The sequence below is a fragment of the Notamacropus eugenii genome, chromosome 6, assembly GCF_028372415.1.
Source record: "Notamacropus eugenii isolate mMacEug1 chromosome 6, mMacEug1.pri_v2, whole genome shotgun sequence".
NCBI classification, from domain to species: Eukaryota; Metazoa; Chordata; class Mammalia; order Diprotodontia; family Macropodidae; genus Notamacropus; species Notamacropus eugenii.
In genome coordinates this window covers 231040919-231062624 of record NC_092877.1, presented here as the reverse complement: position 1 = coordinate 231062624, position 21706 = coordinate 231040919, and the positions used below count along the sequence as shown (strand labels likewise).

The 21706-nt window shown below is 42.7% G+C and overlaps 1 protein-coding gene across 1 annotated transcript; it reads right to left on the bottom strand.

Annotated features, from left to right (window-relative positions):
- Positions 1–12123: 12123 nt before the first annotated feature.
- On the bottom strand, positions 12124–20624 carry LOC140512745 (syncytin-1-like). The gene is made up of 2 exons (XM_072622094.1): positions 20120–20624; positions 12124–14500 (listed from the first exon to the last, which is right to left on the bottom strand). The coding sequence occupies exons 1-2, from the start codon at positions 20138–20140 to the stop codon at positions 12701–12703; spliced, it is 1821 nt and encodes a 606-aa protein (XP_072478195.1). The 5' UTR covers positions 20141–20624; the 3' UTR covers positions 12124–12700.
- Between the last annotated feature and the right edge of the window lie 1082 nt (positions 20625–21706).

Genomic DNA, 21706 nt, shown 5'->3' with positions numbered 1-21706 from the left:
CACTGATAAGCTCAAGAGAGTCCAGAGAAGGTCAACCAGTATGGTGAAAGGCCTTGAGTCCATGTCACCCAGTGAGTCCAAGGATCACTTGAAGGTGCTTGAAGAAATGTGTAGGGCAGAGATAAGAAAACTTGACGGAAGAGACTACAATGAGATGATAGCAGTTTTCAAGCATTGTAAGGGCTTTCAAGTAGAGCAGGGACTAGTCCTGTTATATTTGGTCCCATGCAGTACAACCAATAGCAAAGAGTACAGATTCAAAAAGGTAAATTTAGGCTCAATTTCAGGAAGAAAGCTTCCTAATAATTAGAGCTGTCCAAAAGTAGAATGGGGTTTTCTAAAGAATTAATTCATTCCCTGTTCTTTCAAGCAAATGCTAAAATTACCACATGTTCATGGGGATTGTTTTTGCTATGTGGATTGGGTTATCTGATGAAAGAAGTCTCTTCTAACTATCAAATTCTGTGGTTCTGTGAGGAGAGTGTCAGCAGCTGAGTCCTCTCCATGGAGCTGTCTATCCTGTCAACTGCCAGGCTTCTTTTTCAAATGACTGTACGGCTGCCTAATTTTGTTTTGTTTTGTTTTATAAGGCTCAAGTAGTCTTGCTTATCCTCTCAAAAATTATTTTTCCTGTTTCATATCAAATGCATCTATCCAAGTGCCAGACTCTTATGACACTCTCAAGTTAATGAAAGAACTTGCTACATCAAATAAAGTATATTTCTTTACACTGACCAATGAAGCTCTGAAAGAAGCACACACTTTACAAGCTGTGAATGGGCAACTTAAGATGACAATTCAAGGGGCAATGTCTGAAACGGACTTCGCTCCACAATCTGCAATAGAGTAGAACCTTGATTTACTAGTAACCTGGTTTACTGACAAGGAACAATTTTTCTCAAAATTTGTCTTCTAGGATGAACAAAAATTTGCAGTATGAACATCAAAATTTTGTTGAAAAACATCACACAAATAAGGCTGTAGCAATGAGAGCCACGAATATTTTTAATAATGCAAAGTCACATTTCTGTGACATTATGGAAAAATGTCAAAAACGAGCGTTCATTAGATTCCTAGTCAAAAGCAAACATAAAGAAAAAAATATCAGTGAGTCAAAAGATGAAAGTGATTGTAAAAAACAAAAAATAAATGAGGGCAGTAGTGTTAGTCTTACTCTTAGTGAATGTAGCGCAAGAGAGAACACTCCCAATGTTGAAATCTCCAATGTTCGCATAGAAGGAGATGCTCCTTCCAATCAATAACCCTTCCTCCTCCTCCTCCCTCTTGTTTCCCTCATGGCAGTCACTACTCTTCTCAAAAATAGAGTGCAGGTTAATTTATTTTATTTTCAGTTTATTTTGTGTACTAATCATTGCTAATATATTTCAGGTTCATTAGGGACAAAAAAGCTAACTTAAAATTATAGATACTTATTTTTATATAAATATTTTTGGTTATGTAGTAGCGATCATCTGACTTTAAATTATTTCCTATGGGAAAATTTGCTTTGCAATATGAACAAATCTCATGACAAACAGAATCTTGGAATGAATTAAATTCATAAACCTAGATTCTGTACACATATTGTTGTTGTTCAGTTGTGTCTGACTTGTTGTGACCCCATTTTTTGAGGTTTTCTTGGCAAAGATACTGGAATGATTTGCCATTTCTCTCTCCAGATCATTTTCCAGATCAGAAACAGAGTTAAACAGGGTTAAGTGACTTGCGTAGTCACCTAGTAAATGCTGGATTTGAACTTATGAAAATGAGTCTTTCTGATTCCAAGCCCAGGGCTCTATCCACCATGACTTTTAGGTGTGCCTGAAATTCACATATTTATACAAAATAAACCCAGTGTAGAGTTCAGGCTTTATGGTCTGCTTGAGCTGAGTTTTGAAGGAAGCCAGGAATTCTAAAAAAGAAATGCATTTTAAGAATAAGAGCCAGCAAATACAAAGGCAAGGAGGTGTAAAATGGTACATCCGTTATGAGGAACAGTAAGAAACACTGACTGTAGATTATGTGAAGGGGAAAAATATGTAAACCTGATGGAAGTTTGGGGCCAGTTTGTATTTAATCTTATTATTAATTTGAAAGCAATTTGAGTGTGAGCATGAAAGTGATATGGTCAGATTTGTGTTTCAGGGAAATCATCTTGGTAGCTATGTGAAGTTGGCTTGGAGAGGAGACTTATGACAAGGACACTTATTAAGAAGTGTTGAAGTAACCTAGGTGAGATATGATGAAGCACTGAATTAGGGTTGTGGTGGAGTCAAGAGAAGGAAATACAGTCAAGAAATGTTGTGAAGTTAGATAGGAAATATAAGTGGTGAGAAAGAAGAAATACGTAAGGAAGATAAGTAAGTTGCAAATCTGGAACAATGGTAGTTCCTTGATGTAAATGTAAAAATTCAAGAGAAGGGTAGATTTGAGGGATAAAGAGAAGTGTTTTTAGATAGACTGAGTTTCCAACAACCTATAGAACATTCAGTTTGAAATGTCCATTAGTTCAAGAGACTGTCATATGAAACTGGAGCTCAGAGGACTAAGGCTAAATAAATACATATACTTAGCACTCATTTATATAAAGATGATATTTTTGTCCATGAAAGCTGATGGGATCACCCAGTGAGTGTAGAGAAACAAAAAGGCCTAAGGCAGAGCCTTGGCACATAAAGACAGGTAGGAGAAATTCCATGGAAAATAATCTAGCAAAAAGAGACCTAGAAGGAGTGGTTAGATGGATAGGAGAAGATCTAGGAGATGACAACGTCACAAAACCTGAGAGGTAAGAATATTTTATAGAGAGTCGACCATAGTGTCAAGTGCTCTAGAGATGTCAAGAAGAGAAAGAAAAATAGACATATAAGTTGGTAGATATTTGTTCTATCAGTCACATTTTTGTTATTGATAAGATCCAAGTATCGTTTTCTCCTTTTGATATTCTGTGGATCAGACTTTCATTGCCTTTATAATTATATCTTCTGTCATGATCTCCTTTGGGCCATCTAGCTCTGAATAATCCTCTTTTCCCATCATTGTTCTCTTTGATTCTATTTCTACCTCCCTTTTAAGGAAAATTTAGGAGTACTTGGGATGGCTCTGTAGACCTTGATGGAGAAAACAAAAAACTTCTTTTAAAAACCTTTCCCAGCTCTCTTCTGTTTGTTATTCTTTTTACATTTCCATCCTTAAATGCCTTCTGAATGGTTTTGTTTAGTTGTTTCACTCACTAAATTTTCTTTAAAATATTTTTATCCCCTAATGCTTCTCTCTAATTTATGATGCAATGCTATTCATAATCTTCTATTACCATTCTCTTTAAGATTTTACAAATGAGTTTGTTTTCAAAACTTTCATTATCACTCTGCTTCCCAAGTAAGTCAAATGTTTTCTGATTAACTTACCTTTAAGGCTCTTTTAGTCTCTGTGTTACAGTAGTTGGTTTTTGATGGTTAAAATTCTAGAAGAAATTATTTTACTTCATGCCTATGCACTTTCTTCTGTCTACATTTTAGTTTCATCATCAATAGCTTATTTTTAAAAGTCAGATTAGAGTTATTTTAATTGCATGGTTTATTATCTCCTCATTTTTATTCATTCTTCTAACTTTGTATGAATTTTGTTCTTTGTTTCTAATAAGTTGGTAGTTTGATTATGCACAAACAGCTGGTTTCGGAATGACTCCCAATCAATGGTAAGTTATTTCCTGTCTATTAAAAAATAAAACATGTTTCTTTAAAAATGTTGTTTAGTGTTTTCGATGCTCAGCACTTTCTGATTCTTTTTCAAAGAAAACATTCATTTTCTACAGTAGTGAGACTCCTATGTAATCTACAATAAGCCTTTGGTCTCCCCCATTCCTTATTATTGATCCGCTTTTTCCCCCCAATATGTATCACACATCCTCACCTGTTCCTACATTTCATTTGAGGTCACTGTGGCAGCAAGCAGGGTGGGATTTGTTTGTCTGGAGTTGTTTCCTAGGCTCAAGCTAGATTGTAAGCACCTGAAGTTTCAGTCTCCTTTGAGCCGTGATGGTTCACAGCTGTGCTGAATCATGTGGGTTTCATGCCTGCTGACTCTCAGCCAATCAGAAGCTAAATCTTCGTTATATATACTGGGAACTTAGTATTTTACTTTGGGGGTTTGCTTACAAGAGGGATCTTGTGATTACCTGGTTGAGACTCTGAGTGGCCGTATGTTCAGACCACTGGTCGGTCAGATGTAAAGGCTCTCTCAATCCAGGAATGCATGGAAATTGTACGACAATATTGCTTTGATTCAGGCAGCATGAGCCTTGTCTGTTGGTCTTTATCTCTCTGCTTATATTTTTCTGTATGTTGAACTAATTAAAGGAGATTGTTAACCCCTCAAAAGTTTCCTTTCCTTTTATAAATGCAGATTTAAGAACCTGTGGTAGCAGGTCCCCTGTGTATGTCAGGGTGCTTCCTGATAAGGTCACTTAGTATTAAAATGTAATTTATCTTTTATTTGGAGGCCGTCATCAAGTCGCTTATAGAAAGCCCTTACCATTTAATCCTCTCCAAAAGATATTGGTCCATAGGCTGCAATTATTTTCATAATAGTCTTTTTGCAAAACCTTAACCTTACCACTGTATTATGAGATGACCAAATGTTCCATGAAATCATTACCTTTGTATTTATGATAAAACCAACTCTGCCAGCTCCTTTATTTGCCTCCTCAAGGAGAATCTCTAAGCCATTTAGTTGCAGTTTTCTGCTTTCTTTTCATTTTCTTTATAGCAAGAATGTTGATGCTGTTTTATTTCAATTTCCCTACTTAGCATGTATACTTATAGGTCACTGGACAAAAATATGTTTATAGAACCAACTGTTAAATGATAGCTTATAGACAGTCTAAAAAGAAGTATCATATCTAGAAACCTCCCTGTCTTTTTTTTTTTTTTTTTTGGTCACCATTCCTTTGTCAGTACAGAAGCCAAAATGTGCCCATAGAGGCCGTCTTGTATTGTTAGTTGTTTCTTAGGGTATAATGTTGAAGAATCCATAATCCAGTGGTCAGGCTACCAGTTGGATGAGTCTTTTCCCTAATTAATGAATTTGACTTATTTGTGAAGCAGAGTGATAATAAAAGTTTTGAAAACAAACTCATTTGTAAAATCTTAAGATTATGAACATCATTGCATCATAAATTAGACAGAAGTATTAGGGGATAAAAAACATTTTTAAAGAAAATATAATTTATTTATTTTCAGTTTACAACATTCACTTCCACAAGATTTTGAATTCCCAATTTTCTCCCCATCTCTTCCCATCACCACCCCAGGATAGCCTGCACCTCATCCACACCTTACTCCAATCTGTTCTCTCTTCTATCATCCTCCCTTCTCCCATCGCTTTCCCCTCTATTTTCCTGTAGGGCAAGTGCCTGTACATCTTATTTCCCAGTTGCATGCAAAAATAATTTTTAATATTCATTTTTAAAATTTTGAGTATCACATTCTCTCCCTTCCTCCTTCCCCACCCACTGTCATTGAGAAAGTCTTACAATTCAATGAGGTCATACATGTGTAGCCATGTAAAACACGTAACAGTCATGATGCAAAAGACTAACCACATTTTCCTCTATCTTGCCCTGTCCTCCATTTATTCCATTCACTCTCTTGACCTGTCCTCCCACAAGTGTTTGCTTCTAATTATCCCTTCCCCAATCTGTGTTCCTTTCTGTTATCCTCCTTCTCCTATTCTCTTCCCCCCTGCCTTTCTGCAGGGTAAGATAGATTCCATACCCATTTGAGTGTGTGTTATTTCCCCTTAAGCCAAATCTGATAAGAGTAAGGTTCTCTTATTGTCTTTCACCTCCCCCCTCTTCCCCTCCAACGTAAAAGCTCTTTCTTGCCTCTTTTATGTGTGATAATTTGCTATATTCTACCGCTCCAATTCTTTCTCTCCCAGTACATTCCTCTCAACAGTTAATTTTATTTTTTAGGTATTCTCCCTTCATATTCAGCTCAAAAATAACAAACAAGTGACTAATAGAACAAATATCTACCAATACATATACACACATATATGCATACATATGTGTGTGAATATATCTGTATATATGTGTATATATGTGTGTGCATATGTGTGTATGTATTTTTTTTCTTTCTCTTCTTGACATCTCTATAGCATTTGACACTATGGACAACCCTCTATAAAATATTTTCACCTCTCAGGTTTAGTGACATTGCTTTCTCCTGAATCAAATTATTGTTAAAGTGTTTTATAACATGAAGTCTAGATAGCCCAAAAGTCTTTGAAAATATACTTGCTTTGTTGAGCTGTACTATAAAAGAAGCCTTTCCATCTTGATCAAACCTGCCAGAGTTTATGCATCCCTGATAGAAGATTTGAGAACCCAAATTCACCTCTTCAATATAATGAGATATCTGAGTGGGGCTTTGTGGAAGACTTATAGTCTTTAGTCATTACGTGTTGAAATAAATATGAAATATATTCACTTCTGAATTCTGTCACTGCTTATTTGTAACTGTTACTTCTTCACTGTGCTGTAGAGTTGTTTAGTTCACAATCATTTTAATGGACTGGCCACCCTGCAACACTCTCCCATCACTACCTTATTGGACAAGACTTAACTAGGCAACTTATACTTTCCATCTTTTGAGTTGTCTAGACCCCATGTTATAAAGTACTTTAACAGTAACTTGATCAAATCATTTGAAATCAAATTTCAAAAGGAATTTATTGTATCGCATGTTTCTGGTCTCTTTTTCTTGTTAGATTTTCCACATGCTTAATCCCTTTCCTTGGCTTCCAACCATTTACATTGATTCTATGATGATTGAGGTGCATTTTAAGAGATAGCTTGTCTTCCATATATGATCCCTTGTTTTCAGTTGTCCCTTTCTGTCATTTTCATTCCAAATGAGATCAAATTGACCTTAAACTTCCTAGGTATTCCATAGGGTATTTACTTTTGAATTATATACTTGAGTAGTCTCAATATCTACAAACTAATCACTTTTTGTCATTTTGGTTCAGACTGGGTCTAGAGAATAGCAATTAAAACACAGTACGGTTATAGGAAAATACTAGAATGGCTGAAAAGTAGGATCAAATTATTGAAGATCCTTGTTGGATGCTGACTAGAGCCATATCTAAGGCATGGGGCTTTACCCTGGAGTGCCAAATTTAGAAGACACTGAGTGCTCATAGTCCCTCAGCAACATAGCCACTACAGAACTTAACAAGTGGTTAGGAAGAAGAATCATTTATACAAAATAGGATGCTACCACGTGACCTTTTTGCTTTCTCTGGCAACCTACTCCAGGTGAGATCTTCCACAGCTTTAACCAGCATTACTATCTCTCCCCTTTTGTGGAAACAGTCTCCCCTGGGGAAGGCTGGAAGTCTTGCTTTCTCTGCCTGTGAAGGTTAGTACCCTGGATCAAAAATTCGATTTGTGTATCATTTTTTATGCCATCATAAACCATTGTCCCCAATATTGACTTTTGTTGTCCGAGATGTCACTTATGCCTCCATTGTTGCTAGTGAGACCAGTATCTCACTTCATCTCACCTTATGATAAGCTTCCAAAGCCATCAGCCAGGGGAGCAAAGTCTGTGGAGAAGAGACCAATCATACTCATCACCACTGTTGCCAGCTGCTACTGACTGGGCAGTCAAGTGAGCTTAGCTGGAGTAACAAGGTAAAAGGAGTGTGACAGATTCAGATTTCCCCTTTTTTCTTTTATCATCATGGCAAGACCTCAGTCTCTGAAGGTTGAGCTAACCCTCTCCTCTATCCAGACCCCAGGTGGGGCAGCCATTGTGCTCAGTGTTACTTAGGTTTGGGTAGAGATAAATTCTTTATCTGAGAGGCTGTGTTAACTTAGAGGTAAATGTCATAATCAAAGTCCAAATCCAACCCCTCATTGTAATATTCATTTTCTTATTAATTTTTAGTCAATTGAAATTGATCATCACTCTTGGGAACACCTCACTTCCAATGCCATGAGCCCACTACCATAATTGTCTTTGGTCTAAGAGAGTGATGGTAAAATAACTAGATATTTATTAAAGTGCTGGCATTATTAATAAAATGATTAAATCACTCAGAAATTATATCTCTGGAAGCTTTTAAAATGCCACAATTGAGAGAGAAAAGTGGGAGAGAGAAAGGGAGAGAAAAACAGACAGGAAAAGGGAGATAGACAGAGATAGAGAGATAGACAAAGACGGATCAGAAACAAGAGCCCAGGGAATTATAGTATCCTTTAGAGATCAGTCATGCTTGCAGTCAGGCTCCCACCAACATCACTGAGGAGAGCACTCCTACTGGAGAAAGGGGCTTGAAGTCCCCATAGCCACTGTTATGACAAGCTGACAGCCCAAGAGCCTCTGGAATAGCACCAACCCTACTACGAGCCTGTACCCCTACAGAAACAGGAGGACAACTCTGGAGGAGAGGTGACCTGTCAATCGATTCTGTAGGTGCTGTAGCACCCATCTCCCTAGTAGCCACAGTTCCTAAAAACTCAGAAAAGGAAGTTCACACCATCATTCTTTGCACTTTCAAATAGCTCGACACAAGAAGCAGGTTTGGTTTTATTAATGGAAATGACATAACAGAAGATCCATTTCCATTTGCTTTTGTGGCTGTACCCTAGGAACCTGTGGGCCCTTCCTTCTGACTTGAAGCTGTGTTCTCTCTTCCTATTAGACTGTCACCTTTAGAGTAAGAACTGCCTTCCATTTCTATTTGTATCCCTAGCATTTAGAACGTGGCTTTGCTCAAAGTAATTGCCTAATTGCAATTACAATGGCAATGTTGCTTCCTTCATTCATTTCAAACTTGAGTATTTCAAATGCAAACTTAAATGTCTCTTGGAATCCAGCAAGGGTGTTGTTAAGTTCTGTGCATTCACTGCAAGACCTCATTGTTGCTTCCAGTACCAAGCCTGGGATAGCTCATCAGTACAACCCTGAAGTACAAAGCCAAGCATACCATGGGAACTCAATATAGGTTTGCCGATCACAATGATGCTGAGACATATTCAGAAAATAAATCTCAAGTGCTAAGAAGTAAAGTCTCTTTCAAAGCAAGAGACTGCTTTCCTGTCACAGATAAGGAGAATGCTTTCCATTTAAATTTACCTAATGCCTGGCAAGCATAGTGTGCAGAGACTTTTTTTTTAAGGGAGAAAATCTTTGCAAATCAATGTGAACTTGCTTATGCTCAAATGACAGTACTTTTCTGAAAGTCAGATTGTATTCTTTGCCCTTTCTTGGAAAATGATTATAGTAATTGAACAGAATATAGCCTTCTGCATTGAAGTGGATGAATGTAGACACTTAAGGTTAGATTTTCAAAACAGCATACATGGACTTAGCCACGTGTGTTCCATTAATACCGGTGGTGTTGGACAGCCACATGCTTTTGCCTGTTGGTTTATACGTTTACCCCGTTGAGTAGGATGCTATGAATATTCCCCAGTTTCATACTTCATCACATTTTCTGTGACTACTCCTCAATTAATTTCAAAGATGGTCTGAACAGTGAGTCTTTTTTTTTTCTTTTTTAATGATAATAGGAGAATCTGCGTTTTTGGTATTTTTTCAAGTGCTGACTGGATCCTCTTGGTTGAAAAATTGGTTAGGGAAATGACTATTGAACACATTCACCACCATAGTAACCGAATTTTAATACCTTCTGGGCATTCAGACGTTTATATAATCTAACTCTATGGCACCAAGGTACAGTGTATGTAGTGTATTTATGATTGAACAGAAAGTTTCAAATAGCAGCCTGTGAAATTGGATTTTAGATGTAATGTACCATAAATAAGTGCTATAAAGATTGCCTTTAATGCCATAAATCAGATTTTATTGGTTTCAGCTATCTCATTCTGGTTATTGTATTACCCACAAAATCAGACGAAATCAAAGAGCTGGAATATTTTTTATTTTAATGTCCCATCTTCTATAGTAATGGCACAGCTGCCTTTTCGAGGAGGTTGGGCAAGGTTGACAGGTGGCAGGCACCCACAAAGTGTGAGGGGTAGAATCAAAGGATATAGCCAGACTTTCAGACTTTAAGCCATTTTTAGTACCTATGGTTTTGGAAATGATAAGAAGCAGATGTACTGGCAGATTCTCTCAGCTTCCTGGAAAGAGAGATGACTGGTCAGTTGTTTTAAACCTATGAACATTTGTTGGGCTAGAAGTAACCAGAACCCTTAGCAATGCCCAGTGTAGAAGAGAAGCACTCTGGATCCTTCCACGGTGTTTCCAACCTGAACAAGTGCCTATTTGCTGATCCATAATCTCACCCAAAGTTTCTTCTTTACTTCTTTAATGTCTGGTGCTCTGTCCTTCAACTTCCCCACACTTCTTATCTTTGAATTTCTTTTCGAATTTAGTCAGGGGCATTTACATATTTTCATTCTTTGAATAGCCTTTAAAAAAGCAAGCACTCACACACAAACAAGAAGGTGTAACCCAGGAGGCTGGAGTAATATAAAGTGAACTATTTTCTGAGCAGTTTTCAAGCTGTTTAAAATGCAGATTGCACTTGTTTTATGTATACCTTTTATTCAGTATTTACTTACAGAAGAGCTCTCTCTACAGAGAGAAGAGTTTCTCTCTGAGAAACCCAGATAGACCTCACTGGTGATGACTTTCATTACTGAGGGTCAAAGTCTTATAGCCTAGGAGGAAGTGGAAATGGGGAAGTCCACTAAGGGGAGAAAGATGACTGCCGGGGCTTTTTGTAACTTCTATTTTAGAAAGATAAATCTGGATTATGTTATCCATTCTGTCTCCCATGGTGTGGTACCAGATACATTTAATGGAGTTATGCCACATGAAAAATAGCAATATTTCACAACCAGAGGAACCATTGAAATGTTTTTTATCTTGATTATCAAGATATGTGGCAAATTTCTCCCATTTTTTAAGTAATGTTCAGTCTATAAGATCTCTGGACCATGTATGTTAATCCTGTAAAATATTGTCATGTACCTGAATCAATTCATTAAAAAAAAAAAGCAACACATACTTTGTGATGATGCCACCTTTAAATGATGAGACAGGCTTATAGGATCAGTGATTTAGAGGCTGAAAGGGCTTTAGAGACAAAGGTTCCTAGGATGGTGGGTTTAGAGCTGGAAGCCACTGACGTGGCAATCAAGTCATACCCCTTCATTTTACAGATGAAGAAAATGAGCCCCAGAGAGGTAAAATACCTTGTCCAGGGTCACACAGCTGGTATGTATCTGAGCTGGCATGTGAACGGAGGTCTTCCTGATTTGCAAACACAGTACTTTGTTTTCAATACACTGTATTTATTTGATTAAGTAAATTTCTCAAGGTCACCAGGAATAAGTGACATAGACAGGCAGGAATTGAATCTAAGCCCTGGTGAGGTCAAAAGAACAGTTGACTTGAAGATATAAAACTGGCATCTGAGTATGCATGATATGACTTTGAACAAGTTATTCTCTGAGAGCCACAGTTTCTTTTTGTGCAAAATGGGTATCATACTCAATAACTTCATGTCCTAGCATTTTCCACCAAAACCTCTAGAACTTTTTCTGACAAAATGAGGCCTAAACCTGCCTCTCTAGTCTTTGAAATAGGGTAGTGATTTCATGAAACCAAGTTAGTTTGTTTGCTTTTTCCCCCAAAGGAAATAAGGATTGTCTGGCATAACTTGTTGAGATCTATATCTATATCTATTTATATATGTCTATATATATTTATATATATATGTCTATATTTATATCTATATATGTCTATATATACACACATGCATATGCATGTATATATATATGTTCACATGTATATGTGTGTGTGTGTGTGTGTATACACACACATACACTTTGTAATTTCTGCCTCTTTTCTCGGTTCTCAGTACCAATCTATTCAACAATTCATTCTAGAATTTTGCCCAGGTAGAATTTTTCCAGACTCACTAGACTGTATTTAAAACTTTCATTTTCTTCCCTTTATTTTGAAAATAAGGACAGTTTCCTGTATTGTGCCCTGACCTGCAGGGCCAGTATGAGTGGGGGGATCGAGGAGAACGCCTACCTGAAGGGGATGGGTGAAAAGAGGAGTGAGACCAAAGGGGTGGTAAGCAAGGTCTGATTTTATTATCAGGGTTGCAAACTTATATAGAGAAAAGACAAAGAGATTCCAAGCAAATTCCGTGGTGGGCCAGCTCTATCTTAGGACATCGTACTTTGGCTATCTGTGTTTACATAACATCTACTGCTTCACCAGGTCCCGCATTGGTATGTTTGCATAGCCTCAGGCAGTCCCTTCTCTTATCTCTCCACGGGATCGTGGGGTGCGGTTTTTCTTCTCAGGCGGGACGAAAGCAAGCAGGTTAGAGGAGGTACAGGTGGGGGGCCTCAGTCCCCGACATGTCCCCCTTTTGACTAAAATTAAAACATGCGGGCGGACTGAAATTAAAATATGCGGGCGGGTGAGAGGCCTGTCTTAGGCTATGAGGCTGGTTTCCATATTCAGAGCGCTTTTTCGGCAGATGACCCTGTCTTAGGCTAAGCAAGGGGATCTACGTGGCCGAACAGCCACGGCCTTGCTCTACTCCCGTCATAGGGAACAACTGCAGCCGCGCCTATGATCCTGATATATGGGGCCTCAATATTCCCGTCATGGGCACTCTCACAGCTGCCGCTCCGTGTTTATTCCCTAAAGGCCTTCCACCACCGCATGCAACGGGACTCTGACTGCACAAGCTTGGAGAACTGAAGTCCGTCCTCCTCGTTGTCTGCAGGGTTCTCCAGAAGTGCCAGGCGATGATAATGGATATTGATAGGGCTTTTAAGAGAAGCCTCAATCTGCGTTTTAATGAAAGAGGTTAGTCTGCTAAAAGCCCAGGGCCCAAAAGAAAGAAGTAGGAGGAGACCAATCAAGGGTCCAAGGAGAGGGAGGAGGTATGGGAGGACTCCATTCAAGCCACTCCAGAGGGGATTTTCGAAAAGTTCTTTGCGTCTTTTAACCAGATCCTCCTGTAGTTTTTTGATTTTATCCCGAACTATCCCAGATTTGTTTGCATAAAAGCAACACCTTTCTTGTAAGGCTAAACAAATTCCCCCTTGTTCTGCCGTTAGTAAATCTAGGCCTCTCCTATTTTGAAGAACAACTCCTGCCAGAGAATCAATCTGGTCTTGAAGGTCATTTATAGTCCCCGAGAGGGTTTGCACATCATTAATCAATTGATGGGACAATTTTGTATAGGAGTCTACGGCGACACTCAGACCGGCCGTGCCGGTGGCAAGCGCCCCCGTTATTCCGAGTCCCACAAGAAGGGGGATAAATACCACGGCCCTCTTAGGTCTCCCAGCAATGTAATCTAGACTGGGCAGTGGGACAGGTTCATCCCCTGGAATAATGTCAATATCGGGGAGGATTGATATTTGTGTGCAAAGTCCTGTCCAATTCTGGGGGAGGGCAGAGTAGGCCATATTGCCCCTGCAGACAAAGAGTTGACCTGTTAGTGGGCAGAGGGGTTCCTGAAAAGTGTGATTAAGGATTTCAGAGCAGTTGGCAAAGGTCGCAAAGCCAACATCAATATCGAAGGTAGAGTTCCGGAATGGGGCTTGAATACAGGGGGAGGGACGGAAAACTACGGGCTGAATCCTAAAAGGCGGGCTGAGGGTGCAATTTGTAGAAGTAGAACCATTTTTAGACAAAATAGCTAGGGGCATAGGCATACCAAGGGCCATGCACAGCCAACAATTTGTTGCTAATTCGGGATTAGAACAATTAAGAGCCTTGAGCGTAGCTTCAAGAGTTTCCGAGGTCTGGACATCGAGGTCCGTCCCCCTGGATTTTGGCAGTGCGAGCGGGTGATGATGAACAGGGGGGTACATGCTTCTAACAATCTCGTTTATACGTTCCCTTACCTCAAATTCTCTAATCTGATCCGTGGGGCCACCCCCATCAGAAATGTGGACGGGTGCGCGGGGGGGCCAACAGACATTCTTTCCAATATTTTCCTTGCGGCAAGAAGCCTGAGCATGTTTGTTAGTGGTACCACGAGAGCTGGGGTTTAGCCCCCAATCACCCCCAACAGAGCCAGCGTATTCCCTCTCCTGCAATGCAGTAAGATATACTGTCCCTGAGGCACTACTACACTGCTGGGTGGAGCTGTAGCATGTAGAGTGCAAGGCCTCAAGGTACTTGCAATCAGTGGGGCAGGGCCCAGGCTGGTCACCATTTGGAGGGATGACTCGGGGTTTTCTTACGCATTCCCAAGATTGTTTGGAGATGCCTGTGGCTGTATGACGGTAAGCGAGGTAGGCCGTCCTGTCCGTACAATCGATCGTTCTCGTGTAGGTGTTAGGGCGGACAGTGACCACACCCCCACCGCAGTCACAAGGGCTCCCAAAGAGGGTACGGCTAAGCGCTGCTGGGTTGGGAGATTGAAAACCGCCGTGGCTTCCATGGAGCAGGAGGAGAAATGCTAGAATTGTCATCTCCTGAAAAACAGGAAAAGAAAAACAGATGTGTCTCAGGGAGGTGTAGTCCCCTGGACGGTATTGTAAGCATCTGGCTTGTCCATCAACTTGATCAGCCTTTCAGGCAACCATCTAGCATTTTGGCACTTTGAATCATAAATACAAGCATGGCCTTTGCCCCAGATTAACACAGGATCAGGGCCCTGCCATTTGCCAAGAAGGGGATCTTTCCATTTTGCCTGAGCGTAGGTTTGGGCCGTAGAGGAATGCCAAAGGCGGTCTGCTGCACTCTTTGCCGCAGCGTCAAGGGTGAGAAAATTTAAAACAAAAAGGGCGTGATTGAGCAACGTTTTGGCATTGCCAGCTCTGGGATAAAGAACTTCCCCCCCTGACTGTAATTTCAGGACCATGTTTTTCAATGTTTGATGGGCCCTTTCCACAATTCCTTGCCCCTGAGGATTATAGGGTATGCCAGTTACATGCTTAATATGTAGTTGTGTACAAAAGGATCTGAAAGAAGAGCTAGTGTAGCCGGGGCCATTATCTGTCTTAAGAATTTTGGGCTGCGGGAGGACTGCCAAGGCACTAATGAGGTGATTAATGACATGCTTGGTGGCCTCTCCAGGTTGCAAGGTGGCAAAGATAAAACCACTGAAGGTATCAATGGACACATGAATATATTTAAGCCGACCAAAAGGGAGGTAATGAGTGACATCCATTTGCCAAAGCTCCCCGGGAATGAGACCTCGGGGATTGATGCCAGTATGAGGTTCAGGGAGAAGAGTCAGGCAGCCAGGGCACTGTTTCACGATCTGTCTGGCTTGTTCCCGGGTGATAGGGAACTTGAGACGAAGCGTATGGGCATTAAGGTGATGCAGCTTATGGGCTTGCGTGGCAGCAGCAACAGGAGAGGTAGACAGCGCAAGTAAAATGCGACGAGTTGCCTGATCAACCTGATCATTCCCTTCAGAAAGGGGACCGGGGAGGTCGGAGTGGGCACGAATATGTCCAATGAAAAAGGGGTGCTTGCGGGAGAGGATTAGAAGCTGAAGAGTGGCAAAAAGAGGAGACGCATTAGTGGAGGGACGAATATACGGGACAGTTTCCAATAGAGGGACCGAATGTGCAATGTAGGAGCTATCAGTATAAATATTGAGAGGACCCGGAACAGATTCAAAAACCTTGATGACCGCTGCAAGTTCCACCAGCTGCGCAGAGATGAAGGGTGTGTCAAAAGAGGTGGCCTTTCCATCAACACTGAAGGCTGCCTTCCCTGTGGCGGATCCATCAGTGAACGCCAAATGGGCGCCTCTGATGGGCTCCGCCTTGGTAATCCTTGGGAAGACAACAGGTGTTTTCTGAAAGAACTGGACAAGCTTGTCTGAGGGATAATGATTGTCTATAATCCCTGGGTAGGAAATGCAGTTAACTGCCCAATCGTCATCATTCTGAAGCAGCCATTGAATCTGTGAAGCGGTGTAGGGGCAGACAATATGATCTGGTTCCCGACCAAAAAGCCGAAGGGCTGCCTCTCGCCCTAGGCGCAGGAGGCCAGCCGTTAAATGCGGGTAGGAGGGGAGGATCTTTGTAGGTGTGGCTGGCATATGAATCCAAAACAACGGATGCTCCTGCCACAATAATCCAGTGGGGGAAAAAGCGGTAGAAAAAATTAAGAGCCAAAGAGGTTTTAGAGGAGCGTAATACCCAATATGTTGATCATGAATAGCTTGCTCAATTAAGGCAAGGGCCTTACGGGCCTCCGGCGTGAGAGAACGGGGTGAATTTGGGTCGGAGTCTCCTTTTAGAATATCAAACAAGGGTCTCAATTCCCCCGTAGTGAGCTTAAGATAAGGCCTAAGCCAATTCAATTCTCCCAGAAGCTTTTGGAAATCATTAAGGGAACAAAGGTGACTTACTCGCAAGCGAACCTTCTGGGAGAGAATGCGATTAGTTAAAAGTTCAAACCCCAAGAAGAGCTGCGGGGGGTAGGTTTGTATTTTATCGGGGGAAATTTTAAGGCCCCGATTTTCCAATGCCCTAATGAGCTCCTGTGATACCTGGGTCAATTCCTCATCATCTGAACCTGCAAGGAGGATATCGTCCATATAATGGATGATATAAAGCTTGGGATACTGCAAGCGAAAAGGGTCAATTGTTTGTGCTACATATTTTTGGCACAGCGTAGGGCTATTAGCCATGCCTTGTGGCAAGACTTTCCACTGAAAACGCGGGGAAGGGCCCACACAATTGGTAATAGGAACACTAAAAGCGAAGCGCTGGCAATCGGAGGGGTGGAGGGGAATGGAAAAGAAGCAATCCTTAAGGTCAATTGTAATCTTAGAGAAACCTTGTGGTATGGCTACAGGAGAGGGGAGCCCAGGTTGAAGGGCCCCCATAGGAACCATAGTTTTATTGACGGCCCGCAAATCATGTAAGAGCCGCCATTTACCTGACCTTTTCTGGATAACAAAAATGGGCGTGTTCCACGGGGATGTGGACGGTTCTATGTGCCCTGCAGCTAATTGCTCCTGCACTAAAGCGAACGCTGCTTCCAGCTTTATCTTGGGTAAGGGCCACTGGTCTACCCAGACGGGTAGGTCATTTTTCCACGAGATCCTATCTGCCTGGAGTGCAGGAGGACCCGTGGCCCTCACGAAAAAATGGTTCTGATTATCTGGGCCTTCAAAGCCAAGGCCTGCTCGCCCTTTCCTCCCTTCAGCAACAATTGGGGACGGTTGTCCTTGCCCTCTTTTGCCTAGCCTTTTCCCTGGGAGAAATCCCTGGGAGACCATCTGACGGGTTACAACTGTATTTGGACTGCACATAATTATCCCCATCTGAGAAAGAATATCCCTTCCCCATAAGTTGACAGGTAGGCCGGGGACCACAAAAGGCCGGACAGTCCCTTTATTTCCCTCCTTGTCTTGCCAGGGCAACCATTGGGAACTCTGTAGAGTATAATGGGACTGGCCTATGCCCTGTAAGTGCGTCATGGATGGTTGAAGGGGCCAAGAAGGCGGCCAGCTATCTTTTGAAATAACAGTTGAGTCAGCTCCGGAATCTAATATTCCTTCAAAAGATCTGCCTTGAATGGTAAGCATAAGCATGGGGCGGTCCTGGGAAATGGCCTGAACCCAATAGATGTCTGAGGACCCGGGCTTGGAGTGGCCTCTAACGGTGGTGAGGGCAGGGTATGGGGTTTGTAGGGGGAGCGGGAGAGCCTGCGCAAGGCGTTGCCCCTGATAGACAGTGAGGGGTCCCTGTAGGGTTGAAGCAAGTATCTGGATTTCCCCCATATAATCACCGTCAACAATGGAGGGGTGGATTAGAAGGCCATTAATAGTAGTGGAAGCACGACCAAGAATAAAAAAATAAAAATTGGGGGGCGGGGGGCCAAAGATGCCTGTAGAAATTATATGCACCCCACCTTCAGGGGTCAATATTGTGGTGGAGGCGGCACACAGGTCCACCCCTGCGCTTCCTGAAGTGGCTCTGTAGAGTTGGGTGTGGGCGGGCTGGTCCCCGAGGCCCGCGGGACGGGGATCGGCTGGGGGGCCCGGGGCTGGCCCCTCCGGCCGTTTCCCTGCAGGGGGTGGCCATTGACATCTGTCGCGGAGCGACAAGTGTTCGCCCAGTGCTTCCCTTTCCTGCATCTGGGGCAGAGGGTGGAAGGTTGAGAACCCCTATTTTGGGTTGGAGGAGGGGGGGTATCTGGCGAGCTGGGGCACTGCCGGGCAAAGTGACCGGGTTGCCCACAGCGGAAACACTCCTTCTGGGAGTCCCCCGGCTGGAGAGCCGCCCCGACAGCTAAATGTACAGCCTGGGATATTTTCGTAGTAAAAGGATCTATGTCTCTGCAGAGGCGGATCATCTCCTCTAGGGTTTTATCCCTCCATTTCCCGCGCAAGGCAGAGCGACAAGCAGTATTGGAGTTCTCATATGCCAGACGCCTCACAAGCTGATCCTTAGAGGCCTCCTGACCGAGGGTCCGCTCGGTGGCCTCCAGGAGCCTGCTAACGTATTCAGAAAAGTCCTCCTGAGTCCCTTGTATTATTTTATTAAGCGGGGCAAGAGGAGAACCAGGGGTTGGTAAAGCGCGCCAGGCGGCAAATGCCGCGTTGGCGGTTTGCGCCAAGAGACCTATGGGAAGGCGGCGTTGCTTGGCCTCACCTGCATATTTGCCTTGACCACTCAGCTTTTCATAGGTCCATTTTGAAGCGGGGGAGTTGGGGGACTTCCCATTGTTCTTTGCCGTGGATTGACAACGATCATAGAAGTCGGCTTTCCACGTCAAAAATTGTCCCCGTGAGAGAACAGCTCGAACCACGCGGAGCCACTCCGCCGGCAAAAGATACCCTCCACGGGACATGGCCTCAAGGGCGGAGAGGGTGAAAGGGGCATTGGGGCCATATGCCTTAACAGCGGCATTGAGATCTTTAAGCCCCTTGAAATGCAATTTTCGGTATTCCGGCCATTCCCGTTCCGCCTTCCTACTGCTCTGCCCTTCTTCTCCCTCTTCTTCCTCCTCCTCCTCCTCCTTATTCTTTTCCTCTTCCTCCTCCTCTCCCTCACTCGCGGAGGAGTCTGTAAGTTCACCCGCCCCAGGGGTTTGTGGGGGCCCAAGTCGGCGGGACCGAGTTATAACGGGGAACATCATGGGCTGCGCTTCTTTTGAGTTTTTAGTCTTAGCGCCAGTCCTGTTGGACGGGTCCTTGGTCGACTGAGGCTTACTGGGAGAAAGAATGACTGAGCTCTGGAGGGAGTGCTGCAGGGAACTCAACTCCGAGGAGAGCTGTACATATTGCTTTTGTAGGTCTAAGACTTCTCGGAGCTCCTTAACCTGGGTGGAAAGTTGGTGTCTAGCATTGGTAAGGACTGAGGGAGTGGGAACAGGGGGCAAAAGTACAGGGGCGCAGGTTTGGGATAAGTAAGGAGGAAGCAAATGTTGAAGAGCAGGCCAATCGGGATCATTATATCGGGCGGCCTCATCCTCAAGTTCCGCTTCATCCCCAGGATCTAACGTATCAGGGTCAGGATTCTTTAAGGGAGGGGTCTTGTGTTTAGTAATAATAGGGAAAGTTAGGGACTCGGTTGTAGGGCGGGGCCCTGTAGGGAGGGGAGGATAAATGGGCTTTGGTGGCTCTGGCGGAATATCAATGACCACGGACGGGGGCCTTGGGGGACTTTTGGCTATTGAAGGTAGTGATTTTACAGGAGCCGCCCGTGGTAAGGGGCGCTCTAGTGACTTAACAGAGGCGGCCCGTGACAAAGGGCGCAAGCAAAATTCTGCCACCGAAAGGAGCTGTCGCTCACCCGGATCTCTGGAGGCGGATTCCACTATGTCTCTAATGATTCCCCAATAGGAAAAGACAGAAGGGGGGATGGCCTCCGGGCCCTCAGTTTGCAATTTCTTATTAAGCTCTCTCCCAACCTTTTGCCACTTGCCCGGATGGATGTCCGGCCCGTTAACAATAAACCAGGGACAGACCTCATCAACAAAAAGAAAGAAGTTCACTAAGTCCTTTTTCTTAACCTTAACTCCTCTATCCTTAAGGGCATGCTTAAGGTCATGGATAAAGACCTGTTCCTTGGAAAGGTTGGAACCCATGATTAGAATGAGGCGGACGAAACTCAACTTACCAAAACGCAGGGGCTCTTCATGAGCGATGAGAAGGAAGGGGTCGCGACGAATCGTCTCTCAATGTTGGTCCGCCTGGCAGAAGTCCGGACCTCGAGCCCCACGTCTGGGCGCCACTTGCCCTGACCTGCAGGGCCAGTATGAGTGGGGGGATCGAGGAGAACGCCTACCTGAAGGGGATGGGTGAAAAGAGGAGTGAGACCAAAGGGGTGGTAAGCAAGGTCTGATTTTATTATCAGGGTTGCAAACTTATATAGAGAAAAGACAAAGAGATTCCAAGCAAATTCCGTGGTGGGCCAGCTCTATCTTAGGACATCGTACTTTGGCTATCTGTGTTTACATAACATCTACTGCTTCACCAGGTCCCGCATTGGTATGTTTGCATAGCCTCAGGCAGTCCCTTCTCTTATCTCTCCACGGGATCGTGGGGTGCGGTTTTTCTTCTCAGGCGGGACGAAAGCAAGCAGGTTAGAGGAGGTACAGGTGGGGGGCCTCAGTCCCCGACAGTATTGTATGATATTTCAAGTATCATTGACAATAGCTGAGCAATAAAATCCTCAAATCATCTGAATACCTAGGGTTATAGTTCAACTGAGCCAAGTGACTTGAGTTCATCAAGGGCAGCTGTCTTTTTATTATATCTTTCCTTGGTCTATGGTGCTCTGCAAGTTCATTTTTCATGGTGGAGGAAACAAAAGAACTGAACAGTCTGCCCTCTTTTTTGTCATCACTTACTATCATCCCACTTCCTCCAGAGCATGACTTCATTCATTTTTGTCTTTTCTCCAAGAGCACTACAAAAAATGCTTGTATGCCTATCCCAATTTAATCCAAGTTTTAGTACTTTGACATTAGCCTTATATTAACATGCCAGCGGCAGCAGGTGGCAAATGGCACAGAACTTGGAGTCAAGCTCAGTAAGTCGATAAACATTTATTAATGATGTGCCAGATACTGTGCTGAGCACTCCTATAAATAAGAGGCAAATGACAGTCCCTGACCTCAGGGAGCTCATGATCTAATGTACAACAAGCTTTATGCAGGATAAAGGGGAAATTATTAAGAGAAGGAGGTCCCTAAACGTAAGAGGGATTGGAAAATATGTGGGTTTGAATTTAGTGACTCGGCAAGTCATTTAACCTCAACTTCAGCTTTCTTTTCTGTATAATAGGGAAAATTGTAATATCTACCTCACGGGATTATTGTGAATATCAAATGAGATAATATATGCTAAGCATTTTGCATTCCTTAAAACACTGGGTAAATGTGATATTGTTCTTATTGTTATTATTAATCTTCTGGAAATTCCTCTTGCTTCAGTCTTCTATAAAAGTATTTTAGTCCTTGTTCCTTCCTTGAATTTTGTTCTCTAAGAGCTTCTGCATTATCTCTGCTGTGTTACTGTTTTCCTAACTTTCAGCTGTTCTCTATGGCATCCAGCTTGATGGATGCATACAACTAGTTTTCCCTCTTCTTTTTTTCCCTTTTGATTTTAAAATCTTTTTGATTAAATATGCAAGACATCAGAAAAATACATTCCTACCCATCTGTGTTAGGTGCCTCCATCCCTGGCCAGGAGCCTGTATTTC